This window comes from Sapajus apella, unplaced genomic scaffold (genome assembly GCF_009761245.1).
Source record: "Sapajus apella isolate SASKATOON/1434 unplaced genomic scaffold, GSC_monkey_1.0 scaffold7, whole genome shotgun sequence".
Lineage (NCBI taxonomy): Eukaryota > Metazoa > Chordata > Mammalia > Primates > Cebidae > Sapajus > Sapajus apella.
This window is the reverse complement of record NW_022436947.1, coordinates 23,266,320-23,288,921: the sequence shown is the minus strand read 5'-3', so window position 1 is coordinate 23,288,921 and position 22,602 is coordinate 23,266,320. Positions and strand designations below refer to the sequence as shown.

Here is a 22,602-nt window from a genome sequence, read left to right as displayed (position 1 = left end):
GATTTGTTTACTGATTTCCCACAAGGCTACGCAGAAAAATAAATAGATCAGAAAGCATGACAAGGAACTAATAACCAAAACAAGCAATGCCCTGCCCATCATTCCCCTAAACACACACACACACACACACACACACACACACACACACACGCATGCACACGCACATGTAAACACACCGACTCAGAGGCATGGGGCTGTCCTGCAGTTCTAAGAACATATTAAATCAAGTCATCTTGAATAGCCTTTTCTAATCTTTCTGTAACATACCCTTTTAACCACTTTTAAAATATGCTTTTTTCCTAATATAAAATATTTTTTTAAAAAATACAATATCCAGCTGGATGCAGTGGCTCATGCCTGTAATCCTGGCACTTTGGGAGGCCAAGGCAGGTGGATCACTTGAGGTTAGGAGTTTGAGACCAGCCTGACCTGGCCACCATGGTGAAACCCCATCCTACTAAAAATATAAAAATTAGCCAGACATGGTGGTGGGTGCCTGTAGTCCCAGCTACTCCAGAGGCTGAGGCAGGAGAATCGCTTGAACCCAAGAGGCAGAGGTTGCACTGAGCCAAGATCATGCCACTGCATTCCAGCTTGGGTGACAGAACAAGACTCCGTCTCCAAAAAAAAAAAAAAAACTAATAAAAAAAGGCAGAAGTGTATAACTTGAAGCATTATCACAAAGCAAACACATTTGTGAAAGGAGCACTTTGGAAGCCCCTTTTGTACTCCATTTCAACAATTAACTCCTCTCCCCCCCGCCCCCCGCCAGAGGCAACTACTATCTGATTTCTAATATTAGAGATTGGTTTGGCCTATTTGTGAACTCTATATAAATGGAATCATACTGTATGTAGGTGCACTTTTATATTTGGCTTCTTTCACTCAACATGTCTCTAAGATTCATCCATGTGTTGCAAGTAGTCAGAATTCATCTTCATTAAAAAATGATTACTATGTGGGATTCCATTATATTCCATTGTGGTAAACCACAATTTACTTATCCATTCTCTTATTGACAGACATTGTTGTTCTGCTATAAGCATTCTAGTACATTTCCTGTGGTGGGAACATGTTGGATACACAGTAGAGCTGGATTGCGGTGCACAGGGCATGCATATGATCTACATTAGTCCATACTGCAAAGGGCTTTCAAAAGTGGTCACACCAATATGTACTTCCACAAGGAGTATACATGAGTTCCAATTGCTTCATGTTGCCTCTCAAACATACTTTTAAATGCAATAATGAGTTCACAAGAAAGTACAGGGAGTCCCTAATGGCCAGAAAGAAAAATAAGGAGGAAGCAGAAACCACCAATTCAGTGGAATTTTAACAGGAAGCCAGTGCTTCTCTGAGGGTAAACCTGACAGAGAGAACTTTCTTGGATGATGGAAGAATGGGAAACTGGGTCTTGGTTTCCTAAGTAAAGAAAATCTGCTTGCTTGCAAAGGGAAACAACTAGGGCATTTGTTTCTCACTGCCTGCCCCTGTTCAGGTTGAAGGGATCTCTCTAAAACTTGTCATTTAAATCTGGCAGTCTGTACAATTATTATGTGGCCATTAAAAAAAATAAATCTTAAAGAAAAGTCTAGAAGTTGGGTTTCATAGGTCTACAGTTCAGATTTAAGAAATCACTAAGCTAAGAAATTAACAGAAAACAAAGACAGATAAATGTCAATTCATATCAATTTGTTATTACTAATTTGGACAAAATCAGTAAGTAAATAAGATAGTGTTGATTTAGAAATGAACTCTAATTAGAAACCTAAATAGAAAGCAATCTGAGAACTAAACTTCATGAGTCCTCAAGATAAGAGATGAAAATCACGTTTATTTTGCAAGTTAGAACTTGCAGTAAATGTAGGTAAGAGCCACAGCAGACCTGGATTCTAATCCTGCCAATCAAAATGACTTTATCTACCACTGTTGCTGAATCATTTAACATTTTCCTGCTTCCATTTCCCTATCTGTATTTCAAATATCTATAATCTAATGTAACTTAAATGAAAGGTGCACACAAAGTTCTTACACTCTTGGCCTATGCTAAACTCCCAATATTAGCAGCTATCATTATTATTATAATCAACAGCATCATCAACTAGAAAACAGTCCAAATCTCCAATTAACTGGTGAGGTACTTATAACACATCAACAAATGTCACTAATCTCAAGACAATTTAAATGTTAATTTGAAGTTACAAACAGACATGATAAAAGGTGCAACATAAGTTTTCAGGGCTCCTGAACTGATCGTCTTTTATTTCTGACCTTCAAAGTAGGTTATTTCTAATTTTTATTACATTCAGATAGGTCAGTGGGCCAGAACATTTAAGGAAGCATGGAGGTCAGTCCTCATGAGAGTACTGCATAGTCAAACACTACCACAAGTATAAATTCTGCAGTGCTATGCTGGCTGCATGGGGAACTCAAAGACAGTGAAAACTTTGGCCCCACTGACATTTAACAACAGCTACAACAATGGCTTGAGTGCATACTAAGTTCTAGGCACATTCCACACTTTGCAAGTATTCAATGTTCATTTAGCCCTCACAACTTTATAGGTAAGGCACAAAGCCCCTTTGGGCCAGGGGCTATTATGAAAGCTGAGGGTCCTGAATAAGATAGAGCAGTTCCATGTCTCAGGGAGGAATGCCAAGTGTCCTGATACACTCAGAAGAGAGGCTGGTGAAGCACGAGTACAGTTTTACTTTATGGACGAGCAGGAGGAGGTAAAGAGGCAGAAAAGCATCTACACATTCTCCTTGTTGGATGGGATTGTGTGAAGAGGACAAATGCTGTGATACCAGTTCCTGCTTCTGGAAATAGATTTCCAAAGGCCCTAAACTGGGCAGGATATCCTATCCAAGTTATAAGAGGAGAGGGATCTAGATGGATGAGTTTAAGCTAAATTTCTATCAATTAGGATATAGAGACATCTGCTATTACAGAGACTTTTTAAAGTAGTAGCTTAGGACTCAGCTTTCATGTGCACTCACATTCCGCTTGCCAGAACTCAAGAATCTGGCCACAGTTCCCTGCAATGGGGACTGGAGAATGGCATCTTTATGCTGGGTACCCATGGGTCCCACTGAAACAGAGGGATCCATTATTATAAACCAAGGAAAGAGGAGAGGCTGGGGGGTGATGGGACTGCCAGGCTCCTTTAAACAGAGCTGAGAAGCAAGGTACCAGCACCTGTGAAATTCAGCAGAAACCTAAAGTTCAGAGAACTAGAGATAAAAATCAAAGTCAGAGCAGGGAACCAAGAGTTTGAGATTGAGCAAAGGAAAAGAAAGTGAAAACAGTTTGCATTTATACATTTATAACCCAGCTCAAGTGCTGAGAACAACCTTGGGGTGTACCTGCTGCTTTACAGGGCTGGGGAGACGGAAGCTGTTAATGTGGAAAATGATGACATGAGCAAGAAGGTAGACTTAGGTGTGCACGGCAGAGATGAAGCTGGCTGCTGTCAGCTGTGAAGGACTGAGCGTTATGGAGTTTGCATGCTTTTCTGTGGGCATGGGGATGTGCTTGGGAAGGAAAGTGCCATGTTCAGCTCTTTTCTGAAAACCAGTTGTTGTACTGGAAAATTACATTGGAAAGAAAGTGACAGGAAGAAGACCAGTTAAGAAAAATGAACTAGTCTATTCTCTTACTGATTCAGCAAACATTTAGCACTTTTGGGCCACAGACTCTGCTGGACACAGTATATGTAAGGATTAAAAAGTAATTATTCAGAGGTGGAGGAGAGGGAGAGAGGCATGCAAACAATTACAATAAAGTACATGCTCTCTAAGCAAAATGTGGAGAGGTATCCTGGGAACACCTAACTCCAAGAAGCCAAGATTTAAGCTGAAATGTTTTCCAGGCAGAGAGGCAGCACAGGAGAAGAGACCATTTGAGGTAATGGGAGTAGCCGATACAAAGGCAGGGCGGGGAGAGAGCACAGGATGTTTGCACATTAGCCAGTCACAAGTGGTCAAAGCCTAGCATGCACTAGGGAAGGAGACAGAAGAGTGCCGAGGGGAACAGACCAAGGCCAGATCAGGAGGAGACTTGACTGTCGTGATAGGCATCCCTGCCCTGGAAATGAGGCTTGGGAAGACATGAAGCAGGTCATTATGTCACCGTATTCACCTGTTAGAATGGCCCCTCTCACCGCAATGTAAGGGGAAGTGGAGAGACCGAACATGATGGGACTGTGGCAGTACCCTGAATGTGACCAGACAGCAGATAATGAGGGCTCCCTCAGGGCAGTGCCCATAAGCCTGTGGAGGGGGCAAGGTATTCAAAATTTATTCGTGAAAGAGTAAATCTAGAGTTGTGTTGATCATTTGAGTTCTTTAAGTTAGGAAGATGGAGCAAGTAAACAAATGTCAGGTGGATTAAGGGGGAGAAACAAGAATTGTAGCAGATTGGCTAAGAAGCATAAGCATCTGGGCCCAAGAATGTGCTGGAAGCATAAGCATCTGGGCCCAAGAATGTGCTGGAAGCATAAACATCTGGGCCCAAAAATGTGCTCAAAGGGGTGGAAGCAAAAGTGAATGTGGTCCCCAACAGGGTTACCCTATAATTGTTTAAATTGGAAAACGTTAAGGAGTAAAAGGAGGCACTGTTAATAATTATGCTGGGATGACAGGTATAAATAGGGCTGTGCTGAGCAAACTGGAAAGTTTGTTATCAAGGAGAGGGTAACCCTCTTCTTCCTGAAAAGGACCTGCCTAAACAGACTCAGAAAATGCTTAAGTACGGCTAGAGATGAGATTTTAGAATACTTATAGATTATATCCTGGGGATCAACAAGATCAAGTGAGAAAGTTCAGAGTGAGATAAGAAAAAGGCTCAAAACCCAGGTCCATGAAAGCTGTTGGTGGGAAACACTGGAAGGCCCACGTGTTGGAAGAGGTAGAACATGACTCTGGTCGGCCAAGTTGACATTCCCTTTAGGGTTCTGCCAGTCACTGCTGCCCAAAGAAGAAAGGATTCAGTACTCTTCACTGAACGTTATAGGGAATGAGTATAAAAAGGCATTTTCCAAAATAATTTTTCTAAAAATTAAAAGAAAAAAGGAAATAAAGATAATCAAAAGCATTACAACACAGTTCAAATACCAGATTTCTATTTGTCATGATTAAAATCTAGTTCCAATAACTCTGTGCCTTTACAGGCAACCTTATCTAATTTTTTATTTTCTAAACTAGTTGTCCAATTCCATGCGACAATGAATAACATTAGTGACTCCTATTATCTTGTTCTTGTTGCATCCAGTACCTAGGAAGAAGGAATCCAAATTATGAGGAACTTTGCACATACCTCACGTAGACCTCTTGAAGGACCGAGGTGGCTACTACAGTGTGAGTGCAAACATCTGACTCTTCTATGGCTAACAGCTAACAATGAGATAAATGTCTGGAGGATAAGTAAAAAGGCAGATATGGAGATACAGGTTTGGGACTAGTTACTGCAGGAGTCATAAAGCTGAGAAGAGTGGATAAGCTCTTAGAAAATGGTAGGCAGCTGAGAATAAAGCTGCCTACCATACACACACACACACACACACACACACACACACACGCAGAAAAACAAATAGCCTGGTCAGCAAAGTTGGAGGGGAGGCGAGAAAAGGGCAATGTTCTGGAAGTCTGGAAGTCCAGGGAGGAAAAAGTTTGCACTAAATCATCAACTTCTTAAAACACCCAGGGAGGCTGAGCAAGTGACAGGAAGCCACTGGCTTCAGCAACATGTAAGCAAAAAGTATAACGTCCTCCTGTAGTCAAAAATTCATGCAGTCCCTCCAGTGAAAACAATCTCTGGGTATATGAGCTTCAACAAGAGAGATGCTCAAGTCCAGACAATCTTCTTAATTTGATTCTGTTGCAGGAAACTAACATGCCAATGGTTTCATGATAGAACAGGAAGTTTCATTAAGAAACTCATCTATCTATTCACATGAAGTGATGGAAACAAAGGCTTATCCTTAGTTCAGCAGCCTCTCTGGATAGTCAGGCCAGCTGCAGAGAGAGGTTTTCCAATGACACTTAATGGTGATCTGCACAAATTTCTTAACCATTAGGAAAAAAGACCAAGGGCTAACATGGAAAAAGCACAGATTTGGGAATTTGATCTTCAGTGAATTGAGCTTGAGGAATTAATTACCCATTTCCCATTTGTTGTAAATAAATACTTAGTTTCTTTATCTATAACACAAGGGAAATTGACTAGATGAACTATGTCAGGAGTCCCCAAACCCTGGGTCACAGACCAGTATCATTCTGTGGCCTGTTAGAAACCACGCCGCACAGCAGGAGGTAAGGGGAGGGGCAAAGCATTCCCGCCCGAGCTCCGCCTCCTGTCAGATCAGAGGTGGCATTAGGCTCTCACAGGAGTGAATCCCATTGTAACCACACATGTAAGGGGTCTAGGTTGCGTGCTCCTTATGAGGTAGAACAGTTTCATCCTGAAACCATTCCCACCCCACCCCAGCCCAATCCATGGAAAAAGTGCCTTCCACGAAACCCGTCCCTTCTGACAAAAAGGTTGGGGACCACTGAGCTACGTTCTGTCCCTCCAAGCTCTGAAATTCCACAATTCTCTACTGAAAACCATGTGAAAACTTAAGTCACCTTCTTGGGTTGCAATGACACCACTACCCTGTGTAGACTAGACAAATGTATGCTGGAGTAGAGAAAAAAATCGATTTTTAAGCTCTACTTGTGGTCAATGTAGAAGCTTTTTACCAATACAATGACTAACTCGGAGCTGTATTTTTTTTTCCAGAAATTTGGCCTTAATAACTTAGTTATAAATGGATTATCTTTCTGAAGAATGATCTTAGCCAGAATATAAATATTAGGTAAATAATATAAATATATTTTGCAATATCTTTGACTAGGAGAGAAGGAAGTATGGTATAGTGAAAAGACTAATGAATTCAGGCAATTTGGGCTTCATTCCCAACTTTTATCTACTAAACCCTCTGGGGTTTAAATGTCTTAATCATAAAATGAAGAGGTTAGACTAGAAGATTAAATATCTACTCTGGAGCTTAAAAGATATTAATAGTCTAGCCATGTGTGAATGTTGTCAGTCATGCCCACTTTGAAAAAATCTCTTTCCTTCTCCAAAATTCATTTTGTGCTTCTTAAAGTAAAAGAATACAGTAGAGTCATAGTCTATGGGAGAAAAAGGTCACATTTCCCTTGGACAAAAGGCCAGAGGTGCGGAAATCAATGACAATGCCATCTTTGATCACAAAAACACCAGAACTAATAAACAGTTCATAATTAAGAAGCGAAGCAGCATCACAATCGCCCTACACTGAAGGGTAACTCACCCTGGGGAGTGGATTCCTCTCTGCCTAGCCTGAGAGGTTCAGTAGCTGGACATCCTAGAAAAAGGGGGTTCAGGTTTTTTCTTTTTTTTGCCTCTAAGCTGAGTGCAGGCATAACACAGTCCTATCTTTAACATCTCATATTACATTCAGAGATTTTCTTTTAAAGGGGTGGAAGCAGGTGGCAAACTACCCTTTCCATGCACCTCTACAACAGCAAAAGAGATTCACAGTCCTCAATTAACTGTGCATATTCAAGTTTAAACCATTCACATTTCCCATCTTCCTTCCTGTTTCCTAAAAACTTTTATGTCAAATATTATTGCATTCCATTCAAATCATACATACAAATCAAGTTCCCAGAATTTTTGTTTCTTTTTTGTCAAAGGGTAAAGTGGGAAAAACAAAACTACTACTAACAAACAATACCTCCAGATTGAATTGAATTATGCCCTTTTCTCATTTTGGGAAAACCGAAGTCCAAAATGAGTATCTTCTGCTAAGATCACAATAACAGGAAGTTATCCAACCAGGAGATCTAAATATACATCCTTAGCTATATCCAACTGGATGAACAAGTCGTAGCACTTACATTCAGCACGTCCAAAACCGCATTCAGTCTTCTTGATCAAAACGATGTCTTTTCTTTGTTCTTTCTGGGAATGTCACTATTATCTTTTTATTAAGCTCCCCCATTTCCCACATCTAATTCATGTTCATTCCTTGGGCATTTCTAATGTTTCTCATTATTTCCACTCTTCTAATTGTCTTTCATGTAGTATCTCTTCCTGATACCAATTTCTTCATAAGCCCAAATCTTCTCAATGTTGTTGCTAAATGAATCTATTTAAACTACTGATTTGATTATTTTGTTCCTTTGTACAAAACCTTGCAATGGTTTCACTTTGACTAGTAAATTAGCACCAAATGCCTTGATATGTCATTGAAGGCCCCAGGCCCTGCTGTGAAACTCCCAGTCAGGTCTCACTTCTCACTACTCACCATGATTAACAGGGACCTGTTATCCACCTGTCTACTTCCATGTGTTTGTTTTTACTGCTCCTTTCACCTGAACCACTCTCCTTTCTCAGTGGTGATGGTGAATTTAGCTCTCCTTGCAAAGCTCAAAATAATTTCCACATCCTCAGAATGAGCCATGCCTGAGCCTAACATTCCTGGAGCTCTGCCCTTTGAAATATGTGTGTTCTCTTTTTTTCCCCCATAATTGCTGCATTTTTATACTGTTCCAACTGCATTTCTATTTTCCTTGTGCTCATTTTTTTGTGCTTTTCTTATCCTACATTTGTTGTGTATCCTGCACACTTGCCATTGAACTAGGAGCTACCTAATGGCAGAAATGACCCTTGCAAATGTTAGCGCACACAGTGCCTTGCTGTCAGGAACTTCCTATTATATTATTGCTAACACATATTAATGCTAAAGTGATTGACATCAGAATGTGAGAACTGACTACTATGTTACACTATTTCTTTAATACTCAGAATCTTTCTATACGCTATCTGAACATCTAGAGCTCCCTCTTAGATATCAGTAAGACAGCACACGTAGGTATAAGTTTGGCAGCTGAGGGTACAGGGCAAGAGAATGAGCGCTGCAGCACGAGTGTGAATCCTGGCCCTGCCTCTAGCAGCGGTGGCGTTGGTACTGAAGTAAGAAACCCAATGGACTCAATCAACACCAATGATTTGCTCCTATCGTAAACAAGATAAAATGTTTGAAATTACCCTCATATTTATTAACAAACTACAAATAAGTTATTTTTATGAAAGTCTCTTATACCCTTGACCATAAGTAACTGCTGCATAGGAATAATGTCGATTTGTATTGGTAAATAACATCTGCAAGTATATTACTCAGTCTCCAATTATTCAACTTAAGTACACCTAATCTATAGGAGACAAGTTTGCTGCTCATCAAATTACAGCTGCATGATGAGGCCAGCTGCTACCAGACACACCTTAAAACCTTTGGAAGCAGCAATGTGGGCAGCAGTCCAGCCTTCTCTGTTGGCGTGGTTAATGAAGTCTGCAGTAACAATAGGCTTGGATTTGCCTTCAGGACTCTCTTCTCCTCCATCCAAGTCAAAGACACCTGACTCGGACTTCTCCTCACTGAAAGAGTTTCCATGAGCTGGTACTCTGTGGTACATAAGAAGCTTGAGGCTGTCCACATTACCAGTGTCCACAGCTGCGTGAACTGGTGTCCAGCCATCCTGAAAATAAAATGACCATGGGGAAAGGGGTTGATAACAACATTAATGTCAAGGATAATGTTACTGAAAGTTCACTTCTAAATGTTCTTGGGCATGGACCACTGAGCTGGGAAAAGCAGACATTCCAATCCTGAACATCACCACTGATGAGCTGGGTAAAGTCCTCTGACCTCTCTAAGTTAATAGTATTTCCAACTGTTATGACTCATGTTTGCTATTTTGTAATCACTTCCACCTACCAGTTAAACATTTGGGGTGAGCCGGTACTGTCCAGGGCAGAACTAAGGCATTATGTATGGTCAATCAAAATCTCAATTTAATACTATGAAGGAGAATGAATTTTAGCTTAAAGGGATTTAAAAAATGTATATGCAAGAATAACATTATTAGTAGAGTACTGAAAGAATATAATTACAAGCCAGTTTTACTTACAAGGCACTGACCTAACTCTGTAATCTTAAAATTTTATGTGAACCACTCCAGAAGAAAAGACCCTAGATAATAGGGAAAAGGTAGACACGAAGGAGAAACAAAGCCAAATAATTTCAGTGTATGTTTATGGGCCCCTATTGAGTGTTTTGTGACTGCAGAGGGATACTGATCATTACAAGCTAAGAAAATGTTTTGACTAAAATTGTTGGGTCTGTTTTCTAGAATATATTACTTTGGAGCCTTAGTACCCACTTAGCTGGCTGCTAGAGTAGCGGTATTAATACAAGTCCTTTTTAGGGCAATGGTTCTCAGCTGTGGTCTTCAGACCAGCAGCATCAGTATTACCTGGGAACTTGAAAGAAATGTGAATTTTTAAGCCTCATCTCAAATCTACTGAAGCAGAAACTCTAGGGATAGGGTCTACCAATCTGACTTAAGCCCTCCAGGAGATTCTGTTACACTAAAGTTTGACCAGCATTATTCTTGGAAATATCTAGGTTCTATCTATAGTCTTCCATCTTTATATAGAGATGGGTCTGCCTTCTACTCAGGCACCCATCTTCATTAGGTTTTAAAAATTTTTTCGTAAAAGAGCCAGGCCTTATTTAAGGGATTCGTATTTTGGCTTTATTTTTCTACCTTTAATTTCCCCTTGACATACTTTTTTCATGTAGTCTTTCACATTGCTATACTAAGTATATTTCAGTAAGCTACAGCACACTTTAAAAAAATAACAGAGTGGAAGACAGAGAGAAATATACAATAAAAACAATCTAAATTTAGGCTAAGTCATCTGATCATTTGCAAAAGCTGTCCCTTTATGATGTGGCTTTTTCTCTGGGTTGGTATCTCATACCAATATAATCCACTTGGCTAAGATAAGACAGTGGTGCTCCAATCAAGCAAATAAAGTCCACTTGGCTAAGATGAGACTATGGCGCTTCAATCAGCTCCATTCAGGCGTGTTCTTCGCTGGATTGTAGATACCTTTACTTGGGTAGTATAACAGTATACTACACAAGTAGTCTACTACCAAAGAGTGTTTAAGTGCTTTTGACCTTTCCCAATTTACATTACAAAGGCCATGCAACCATTTCTGAAAAAAAAAAAAAAAAAAAAAAAAAAAAGATTTCTACCTTCCATTCTCTTTTGAAACTTTCTTATTATAAGGCACAAGACATAATTAATTTTCCCAATTACACTGTTTTGAGCATCTATATTTCTAAAGGTTTTGTTCAGCTGATAAGCAGCTAGCTGGAGCGAATGGATTTCTTTGTTCCCTAATTTAAGGTGTGACTAATTTTTATGCTGTACTACGTATTTTTCATTTAGCCTGGAGATATAAAATTTACTTATTTTTCACTATAGAAATTTATCCTGAATATATGTTAAGACCACAGATTTCCCAAGTAACATATATAACATGAAAATATAAAACCTGTTTCCTCAGATTTTCAAAAAATAGGAAGAGTTAAAAGTTCTAGCAACAAGAGTCAATGAAAATGTTTATATCTAGCTTATTACAGCTCTGCTTATGTTATTAACTACTGGTTCTCTTTTACTTAAGAAAACCCAAGATCTGAGACTATTATTTGTTGAATGAATAAAAAGGTACATCTTGTCTGCCCTAGTCCTAAAAGTAATCAAAGCATAGGTATTCTTTTTCCTGTTTGACAGATGAATCTGAAGCTCAGAGGTTAAAGGACTGGTTAGGCTAACTAACAAGGCATTTAATTAATAGGCAAGAGACTCAAACAAGGGTCAGATACTTTCCAAATCCTACAAGCAAAACAAAATAAAGCAACCTTTATTTTAATGTGTTTTTCTAGTTGTAGAGTTTACAGATATAGTGCAAATGACATACACTGAAAAAAAAAAAAAAACCCGACTGGTACTCACTGTGGTTTTTACACTTCGATCGGTTCCAGCTTCCAACAAGAGTTTAATACATTCTTTATTTCCATTTTTACAGGCCAGGTATAGAGGGGTCTGTCCTCCATCAGCAGCATGATTAATATTAGCATCATATGCAATTAATAATTCTACACACCTAAACACAAGATTAGAATTACACAAAACCTGGGTTTGACCTTTGAAGCAGCACCTAACCAAGACATTAAATATAGAAAAGAAGGCAATGGGGCATCTTTATATACATCAATTGTTTCTATTTATATACCAACTATTATGGATTTTATTACATCAGTACTGTTTTTTCACAAGGCTAGAAAATATATTCTAATCATAAAATTTAATTTCTCCCATGAAAATTTGAAAAGTGCTAATACCTGCTTTATGACATTTCCTTATAACCAACTTGTAAAAGTGGAGTCCTTAGAATTTGTTTAACTTGCTGGGATGAACAGTTTAACTGTATTTGATAAGTATATATTATTTTGGTTCAAAATAGTTTGAACATTGAAAAAAGGCTGCTGAGTCATTCTGAGATTTTCACTTGAGAAAATAATTATAAATAGCATAGACAGCAGGGCACCATGTGCCTTCTCTATAAAAGGCAGCAGAAAGGCTGAGAAAAGGGTTGCCTTGGGGAGAAAAGATAGCAGAGGTTGTCCTGTCTCCTGAAGGCAGTCTAGATGATGAGGAAAAAGATAGCTAAGCAGGAACTCACTGCCCTGAGAATCAAGGAGAAAAGAAATGAGGCAAAGTCAAGAATTTGTGACATGCAGTTAGTAGCTAAACATGCAGAGTTTAAGTTGTAAAATTAGTTGAAAATAAACTTAGAAAAGAGGGCTAAATCATAATCAAAGTAAGAAGCAATCCACTTCCTCTTTTTTTCACTCCAATGAACGTTTTTCCTAGTTTTCCCTTGTAGTATCTGATTTATATATTTTTTAAAAAATTAGGTGACATGTCAATATATGTGTGTATCAGATACATTTAAATTAACCAATCCCCAGATTTCTCCAGGGTTCTTCCTTTTTGCAGAGTTATCCATGCTTCCATTCCTGTGACTGCTATACTCTCCAAGAAAGTGGCCCTGTAGGTTGCCTAGTGAAAGTAAAGGTAAAAAGCACAGCCTAGGAGGAGAAATTCATTTTGAAGGAGTCAGGATATGTCCAAAGAGTAACAGCAAAATCAGGGTCTAGGGTTCTTTGACAAACTCAGGGTAATGAGATATGTGTTAGATATGCAGAAAAGTAAATAATGCTATACATAAATAGTTCATTTTGAATTTTAAAAATTTTATATTTATGATTAATAACATGGAGGTCAACCTTAAAAACCTGTATTTCAATAATTTTGAAATTTGTTAAAGAACATTTCTATCGGGACACTTAGATTCAAAAGCTGAAAGCAACTTGCATTTCCCACAACCTGCCATTTCAGCACAGGCAGAGAAAGCAACTTAATGTTAAAAAGTCATGCCTATAACTGACTGACTTAGTAAGCTATTAAAGAAATCACTGCTAAAGCTACGTATTATTTTAATTAATACGGTCTCTTTGGCTTAATGCTCAAACTACTTTCAGCATGTAATATTCATGCTTCAATTTTGTTTTAATGGTAAAACAAGATGAATAATTAGAATACATTACCACTAGGAAGTTCAGATTATTACAACCAATATAATTCTATGTTCTACTTTAGTGACATCATAAGTAAAAAATCTTTTGAGGGGTTGGAATAGTGTAAAATAGTGAACAACAAACTTCTCAACAGTCCTTTATCTCATGACATATGTGTTGATATGCCATAGATTATCTTCCAAAGAAAGTTCAATCCCATTCAGTTGGGACGCAGCACAGCTCTCTTCTTCACTTCCCTCAAACATAGCTATTATTAAGAGCAAATTTAGAATCTTGGTTTGCATTTAAATCCTCAAACATATTTAGTGAATTTATTTGCCAGTGATTTTAAACACTAGTTTACACATTCAGCCAGAACTAAAATACATGTGCAAATTATAAAAACAGGCTCCTTTCATACTGTGGAAAAAAGAATTAAGAGCAACTTACTCGAAATGTCCCTGAGCAGCTGCAGCACACAAGGGTGTGAAGCCATTTTTATCAGCAGCATTGACTTGGGCTTCTGCACTCAGCAGCAATCTCACACAGTCTAAGGATTTTAATAGAAAGCCATGTAAATTCCCCATTTGGAGTTATGATGTGCCAAATTCTATACAAGCTATAGATAGATTCTAAACCCAAAGGGCCTCTCCCCTGCACAGTTCATCTCACAATTCCATCATGGCAGACATAAGACTCTGCAGACTACTTTACAGGAAAAGCAGCCTCTTTTCCCAAAGAGTATAATACCCCAGACTCACCGGCCAAGATATAGGGGGTGTGTGTATGTATGTGCGTGTGTGCCCATGTGCATGTGCATTTTGGGAAGAGTTGCTGCTGAGTAAAAGGAACGTCATGTGCCAGAAAATGCTTTACCAGATTTTTCCACCAGCCTATCCCAGAAAACAATGTTCCTGGATGGAGAACCAAATTCATTTACCAAATTGAAATACCATTCTTTGTATTTAAATAAATTCTTACTTCGTGATGTTTAATCTTTAAACTGCTTTTGGATGGTGGTCATCCTATACTTCACTCCATGAATGAGGTTAAAGGAGAGCCCAATAGAAAGTCACCTAACTCAGAAATAAATATCACCTAGATGTCACATTCCTCATGTTAGTTACTAGATTTACTTCTATATTAAAGAAAATCTCCATAGTGTTTATGAAATAAATAATTCTAGAATATTTTTAAAATAATGGGCTCTCTTATCTCACTAGAATCCTCCATTTATCTGAATTAATCGACAATCATATGGGCTCACATATGCAATGCCATCTGACTTTGCATTTGCGGTCAAATCATCTCTTTTTCTGCACTACCATATGTTTTGGTAGATTTGACTACAGGATTTGCATTTTAAAGAACAAGAATAATTCGCAGTCTTCATCGATATACCATTTATAGTTACACAACTTCTTGGTTCTTTTAAGACATTCAAATAACTATAAATTGTTCCAACCATGGAACAATTTCAGGCCAATGACCTTTCCTAACTAGGAAAACTTTCCCTCACTGTAGCATACAGCCCTAAAGTTCTGATACTTAGACTTTCTCACACATCAGGTATTTCTAACAGACCAGTTAGGACTGTTCTGTCCTGACCAAAGTAATCACAGATGGAGGGCTTTATTCTAAATTGTGCTTCGCAATGAGTAGACCCTGAATTTCTATATGCACAATACATATCATCATGCATAAAACAAAGATTACTTTTTACTAGCTGTGGTATAAAATTTTATATTAAGGAACTGTACAATTTGGATTTTTAAAATGTTTATAAAAACTTTAAATCTCATGTTAAAAAAAAAAAACAAAAAACCAAAAAACCTATCCATTACCGCCTGTAAAAGAAAAATAAAACTAAATTGAACCTTCTGCACATAACAATGGATACGTGGGCTTTTGACTTTCCATCCTTTTGCAAGAGTGTGTTATGATGAGATAAGATCTTGCTGTATTTACCTGTATGTCCATTCTTAGCAGCAGAATACAAGGCAGAATGGCCATCTTCACAGGAGTAATTAATGTCCAGTCCTTCTTCATTAAGCAGCATTGATAATAAAGTGACATTTCCCTGGGCAGCAGCTTGCTGAAGAAGGGTGGGCCTGCCAGCCAGGGGGGCAGGACCACCACTCATTAGCAAAGGGGTTAGGGAGGGTGACCAGCCTGTAGGTTAAAGTGACCCTCATTAGAGAGTAGGAGTAAGGACAAGAGACAGATATTACCTATTCCTTTCTGAATTACACACACACAAACATATGAACATGTGTCCCTAGAGGATTATGTGGTGTCTAACATTATCAATCTGTTAATATTTACTTAGCATGAATCTGGACTGTTATTTCAGATCTTCTATCTGCTGCTAATTAAATCAACATACATGGTGAAAAATTATTTTTAGTCATGAGTCTTGCACAGATAAGTGTTAAAGTGGTGATTGGTTTTAGAAAAACTCATATGGCTGTCTCATTTTTTTTTAATTGAACTTTTGTTCAAATTCCTCTTCAAGATTTAAAAACAATTTTTGAATTTTAAAATGTAAAGGTTTTACAATGTAAAGGTTTCCTCTAGTTCAATATTAATCTGGAAAAGTGAACTGATATTTTTAGGTATAAGAGAAATCATTGTCAGCAACAGATTTTTCTTTCTCAACAAGGTTTCAAAGTTGTTTAACTACAAATTTTATGTAAACTGTTAAGATGGACCAAAGAGTTTATTTATATTCCTTGAATTCCCTTATTTGGGAATAGAAATAATGGAAGCCAATTGCTATTCAGTATTAAGAGCTAATAAAACATAACATATATAACTGGATCTAGAATTCACCAGCACAAATATTCAATATACAATTGTGAAGCCTGCATCATCTGGCCACATTTACAAAATGCCTAACAAACTTTTAATCAGCCAACAAAACAGGACACTCAACTATATAATTTTAACAAAAATAATGAGTTATATAGTTAGATACTTCTCATCAGTATTTAGCAGCTTTAGAAGAGAATCTGTTAAGTGTGTGAAGTCGGCTGCATATAGCATGAAAAATTTTCTGAATTCTTCCTTGATCAAAAGGCTGTAAAAACAGTAAAGTAAAAATGTTCATTCAATGTGATATACAGGTATCTGTGTATTTAAGACTTAAATACAGTGAATATTCAAAATAAGAAATGTTCCTTTTTTCTTGTAGGGTTCTAATACCTGTAACATAATTGTGCATATGTACATATATTCATCCCTAAAGGCACACTTTCACAGACCAATTAGGACTTTTTGGTCCTGACCAAAGTGATCACAGATGGAGGGCTTTATTCTAAACAGCACTTCACAATGACTAGACCCTGAATTTCTATGTGCACAATGCATTTCATTGTGCATAAAACAAAGATTATTTTTTACTAGCTGCAATAAAATTTTATATTAAGAAACTATACCATTTGGACTTTTAAAATGCTATAACTATCCACTACCACCTGTAACAGATAATTAAAACCACATTGAACCTTCTGTTCATAACAATGGTTACGCGGGCTTTTGAGTTTCCATCCTTTTGCAAATGTGTGCTATCATGAGATAAGACCTTGCCATATTTACCTGTATGTCCATTCTTAGCAGGGGAATACAATGCAGAATGGCCATCCGATTATGATACATGCTAACAACGCTTTAGTAAGATACAACAGATGTATTTTTTACATTCTCCGTACACTGGTATCAGCATAATAGTCTAAGCATATGGGTGTCATATTAATATACATGTAATACTCAATTAGGATTAAATCCTAAATTACTGACCTTAAATTATCTTAATAAATATTAAAAGGGCACATATCAAAGGAATTTCTCAATATTTTAAAAATTCTTTATTAAAAATGCAAAACAAAGCCAATTATACAAATGAAGCTACATTGCTTATAAAAAGCTGGACGTTATATCTTCATAATCAATTATTTGGGTCTATGAATAATTTATTATTTTTAATCCTACTTGTAGTGACATACAAAATTAAAATGCTCATAAAATTCAGTATCTAAACTTTATGATACTTTCCTACTGATACTCATTAGCTCTTCTTACAAAAGTAATATTTTTACTTCATACTTACAAGAAGGCTCCTCTCTGGTACATTTTACCTTTTGTATTTTCTTAAAAACAAACAAACAAACAAAAAACAGGCCCACAAAAATTAAATCAGTACTTATTAGAAATGGATGATAAACAGAGAAATTATAAACACAAAGGTATAAAACCTTGACTGCAAAGCAAATACAGGCAATATGAAGGCATCACACTACGTCCTCTGTGGAACGGGAGGGAATGGGGCTCATACTCAGCCTCTCTTTCATTCTCTCTCTCTTTAGATCTCATCCAAGGGGTCTTTGTTATTGATATTCCTTTATGAATACCAACATATGTAAATGGTTTGCTATTCTTTTGGGTTTTGTTAACATTTTCCTTTTTTCACCATAAATCTAGGATTTTAAGGGGAGGAGACAGTTTAAATATATTTTTCAACTGCTTTACATGTAAATATTCAATTGCAGCTGTAATTTCCTGGGAAGCTCTATTTTTAATTAGTTATCTGAAAGATAATTTTTTTTTCTTTTTTTTTTTTTTTTTCAATATTTAGACCACACAAGGGTCTTATTATACAGAACTTCAGAAGATATGTCAGTTGCCTTATTTTCTTAGAGGTCTGCAATATATTTTAAAAATCTTTACAAAGGAAAAATCCTTTAAAAATACCAAGTAATTTAAAACTATAAATATATTTTACATCTTCACTAACGTTTCCAATGTTCTCTAGCACAGACAAGCTTATTTTAATTAATCCTGCCTAAATATGGAAAAAATAAGACTTCACTATGAGACTATATTATTCATCTGAAATTCCCAACAATGATAAAAATGGTAATGCTTAGTTAAGTGGTTAAATAATGGTTAAGACAGAACAGACTGGTATTCATACAGCTACTCTAACGATGTTAGCAAAAGGTCATTCAGCTTAGCAGTGTCAAATGCAAACATTAGTAAGGGGAGCATCCTGCACAACATGCCAGGAAGAAGGGAACAACTGATCATGCAATGGCAGAGGGGAGGCGTGAGAACAGCTTCTGGCATCAGCTTCAGAGGGTGGAGAAGGTTAATGTCATAGCCCAGATCATTCTTGTTTTCTGATGTAGCCTTTAAGCCAATCACATATGAAGAATAATTTTTAAAAGATATGTGTCAATAGGGAAAAGTATAAACCAAATTAAATCAAATATATCAAATAAGAAAAAAAAACAGAAAAAAAAATGTCCAAGGGTATGGAAACTCAGTTGCCTGGAGTGATTTCTGGTTTAGGCTTCCGTTCATCTAACATTCGAAATGTGTTTATTTGGCAAGTTCAGGAGGAACAAGAAATTCTAGTTCATTTAGAATTAGGAATGTTATTTAAAATTTTGACATTTGGCTATAAAGGTTGCCAAATAGAGTTTGGGTAATTTATGCTACGATTCATTAAAATGGTAACTTCTGTCATTCCAATTTTCCTTGGGGCTTTAACTTAGTCATAATTGTTATAGATAGAAGGTGACATAGAAACACAGGATTCTGGAGTTGGAAAGATCATGGGCCAGTAGCTGTCCAAGGACGGAGAGGTAGTTTGAAAATTCATCAGGCGAGTTTAAATCTTTTTTTGTCTGGAAATATTATAATTTTGATTCACTACTTATTTATTTTTTTGAGACATGGTCTCACTATGTCACTCAGGCTGGTATACAGTGGCATGATTATGGCTCACTGCAGCCTTGACTTCCTGAGCTCAAGTGATCCTCCCATTTCAGCCTCCAGAGCAGCTGGGACCACAGGTGCACACCACTACGCACAGCTAATTTTTGTATTTTTTATAAAGTTGGGTTTTCGCCATGTTGCCCTGGCTGGTCTTGAACTCCTGGGTACAAGTGATCTTCCTGCCTCGGCCTCTCAATGTGCTTGGATTATAGGTATGAGCACTGGAGTCAGCAATGCTTTTGTTTTTAAATGAAAAAGCTAATGGCTCAGAGGGAATTAGCTCTCTAGGGTAATACTTATAAAGGGGCAGGAATGCACTAATCCTGCCTTACTATAGTTAGTTCAGTGCTTGTTTGATCACTGAAATTGGAAGAGACACCTGACAGGTATTTGACAGATGTGCTTTGTCCCTGTGCTTTGCTTTTGGCAACCACACTGGAATCAGTGGCTGTTTGGAGGGTTAATACCTTTCAAAGGTGTCATGACCTGGAAAGGCACAAGCTCACCCAGGCACAGACAGGTTAGTAAGTAGGGTGGAGGCAGCTCTTGTGCTTCTTAGTTGCAATGGGCACGGTGGCGAAAATAGGGGCAGTCTAAATGCAAAACAGAGTTGAAATCCTATATCTTATTTGGAAAGTTCAGCTGACCTACATTTATAGTTGAGTTGTAAAGTTATACACCCCCATTGTGCAAGTGTAATAACACTTCCATTTCCCAGTCTAGGTGCTCAGTAAACACTTGCTGAATGACTAAAGGCCTCGATTGTCTCTATTCTCCCATAACAAGCCACATCTTATAATCAAAGACATAGAAACCTGTTATTCTACCAAAGGTAATTCTGCAGTTCTGAGAGGAATAAATAATATACTTTGGCAAAATTGCAAATATCAGAGAGTGGAAAATAAGGAATCTGGCCGGGCACAGTGGCTCATGTCTGTAATCACAGCACTTTGGGAGGCTGAAGCGGGCAGATCACAAGGTCAGGAGTTCAAGACCAGCCTGGCCAATATAGTGAAACCCCATCTCTACTAAAAATACAAAAACCAGCCAGGTGTGGTGGCACACCTGTAGTCCCAGCTACTCAGGAGGTTCAGGCAGGAGAATCGCTGGAACCCAGGAGGTGGAGGTTGCAGTGAGCCAAGATCATGCCACTGCACTCCAGCCTAGGTAACAGAGTGAGACTCTGTCTAAAAAAAAAGAAAAGAAACAAAGAAACAAGGAATCGTTTTCCGCATCTTCAGTGGCTGCTATTTCTTTGGTCTCTGTTCTATATTGTCTTTTGTTCTCCAGACATAAGTGAAAGGCATTTTTCAGAGGAGTTATAGCTCTTTTATCCAAAATTTCACTGTATCCTAGGGCAGGACATCCTGGTGAATAGATAATAGATTAGTAAATATCTGTCTTTAAAAGTTAACAGATTTTAATTCATTAACTTTTCAATCCTGCTGACAAAATGTCCCTCAGTCATAGGTCCTGGTTTTAAAGTTTCTCTGCTGAAACAAAAGGGCATGTGTAGCTAAACCCTGGACCACAGTAATGACCAAGGCAACAAGCGGCAAAGGCTCAAGGTCTCAAAGTAAAGATGGCTCTGCGTTTTTTTCTTTAAGTGACAAAACTTCTATATCCTAGGAAGCATTTTCTACTTTACAGTCTATGCATTTACAGCAATGGCACTGTCGCTGCTCCACACATTTCTGGAACTTGTGTTTTGTGACTGCCCAAAGATCTTATAGTACATTCTCTATTTTCCTGAGTAGCAAAATTTGTCTTCTGTGGGTGGATTTAATTTGTGAGAAACAGCCAAAATTATTTTAGGCCACGAGAAGAGCTGTTCAGCTCAGTAATATCATTTTGTATCAAAAATATAGAATGCTGAATGCCTGTAAAGACATCTCAAAATAATACCAAAGTCAATCCCAAAGCAAATTCTCAAAAATACTGTAAGCAACAATATCACTGAAGCAGTAATGTCACCTCTATTTCTTGATTACTCGTGCTGTTCTAAGCTCAACACTATGCTCTCTGACAGGTTATAGGATCTGATCCTCCTAACAGCCACCCTCCCCCATATGAGTAGCATAAGAAGTCACCAAAAATGCACTACTGTAAATGGCAGAGGCTAGATTTCAACACAGATCTAACTTCAAAGTACATGCTGCTTCCAATTCCCTACTTTGTCCCTCAAAATATGGATAAAGCCTCTCAAAGACCTTAAAGTCAAGTTGATAGTTTACAAATGGACAAATAAATCCTGGTATATTGTTCTCATCACCTGATAATTAGCAAATATGACGCTACTTGTTTTTCTCTCTCTCCCCTCAAAGTGTTAAATATAACAACTATTCAAACCTTCCTGTAATTGTAAAAGTTCCCTCCCATTAGAACCAACAACCTCCACTAACCACTAAGATCTCATAGTAGGAGAGACTTCTCCAAAGCTTCAACAGAACATTGTCATCCATATTTTGAGGGGTAAAATTGCAAATTGGAAACAGCATGGACCTTTCAGTTAGTCAGATATGTGTTGGAATCCAGTCTCTGCCATCTACAATTACATGTTTTTGGTAACATTACTTTAGAGCCACATTTGCTTAGTAAAGTACTAATCCAGTCATATCAATAAAAAGATGCAATGCTTTTTCTAGCACTGTAGAACAAAAGGGGAAAATCCACCTCTTCTTTGTTCAAGAGTCCCAGGTTCAGTGACTTCATAAGGCACACCTGCAATGGAAACCTTCTCTAACACAGACTACATGCTATGTTAACCATCTGTGCCCAAGTGTTGGAGACAGCACCACTAAATAGGGTACATGGCTTTTGAAATAAACTAAACTTAGAACAGAGATGTATAAATATTCACACTCCATTTCTGAAGGTTAAAAAAAAAAACCCTAAACACCAAACTGATATTTAGAACTTAAAATATACCAATTACAGAACAAATCTAGTAAATGTGATAATCCAATGTAGTGTTAATAATTACTTGAAAAACCTTTAAAAATGTCATCTCAGAAGGAACATAACTGAACACATACTGTCTGATGATGACCCATTAATACTGAGGTCTTGTGAGATAAATATTTAATAAGAAGGAATACCATTTTCTCCCATGTAAATATTTTAGTCTCTCTAAATTAATGGTCTCCATGTGCTTTAAGCCACAATTTTCAAGGTTATTTTAAAAGAAGAAAGCACTTAGCATAGCAAAACCACAATTTATATAGCAAGATGAATCACCATACCCTGGAGCCTTTAAAAAATACCAAAAAAAAAAAAAAAAAAAAAAAAAAAAAAAAAAA

At 37.5% G+C, this 22,602-nt stretch overlaps 1 protein-coding gene across 8 annotated transcripts in view; it reads right to left on the bottom strand.

Annotated features, from left to right (window-relative positions):
* The window catches only part of CTTNBP2 (cortactin binding protein 2), a 168,982-nt gene that overhangs the window by 57,375 nt on the left and 89,005 nt on the right, over positions 1-22,602 (bottom strand). For 7 of the 8 annotated variants that reach the window (XR_004268312.1, XR_004268313.1, XM_032276193.1 and 4 more), the window contains 4 exons: positions 15,494-15,697; positions 13,976-14,075; positions 11,898-12,048; positions 9,312-9,566 (listed from right to left, as the gene is read on the bottom strand). Coding sequence is in view for 6 of the 8 variants with exons in the window: in XM_032276193.1 (XP_032132084.1) it covers positions 9,312-9,566; positions 11,898-12,048; positions 13,976-14,075; positions 15,494-15,697 (710 nt within the window). In the remaining 2 variants the exon portion in view is untranslated. Of the gene's footprint in view, positions 1-9,311; positions 9,567-11,897; positions 12,049-13,975; positions 14,076-15,493; positions 15,698-17,633; positions 17,674-22,602 lie in introns of all 8 variants that reach the window. The other variant, XM_032276192.1, reaches the window with a different exon arrangement.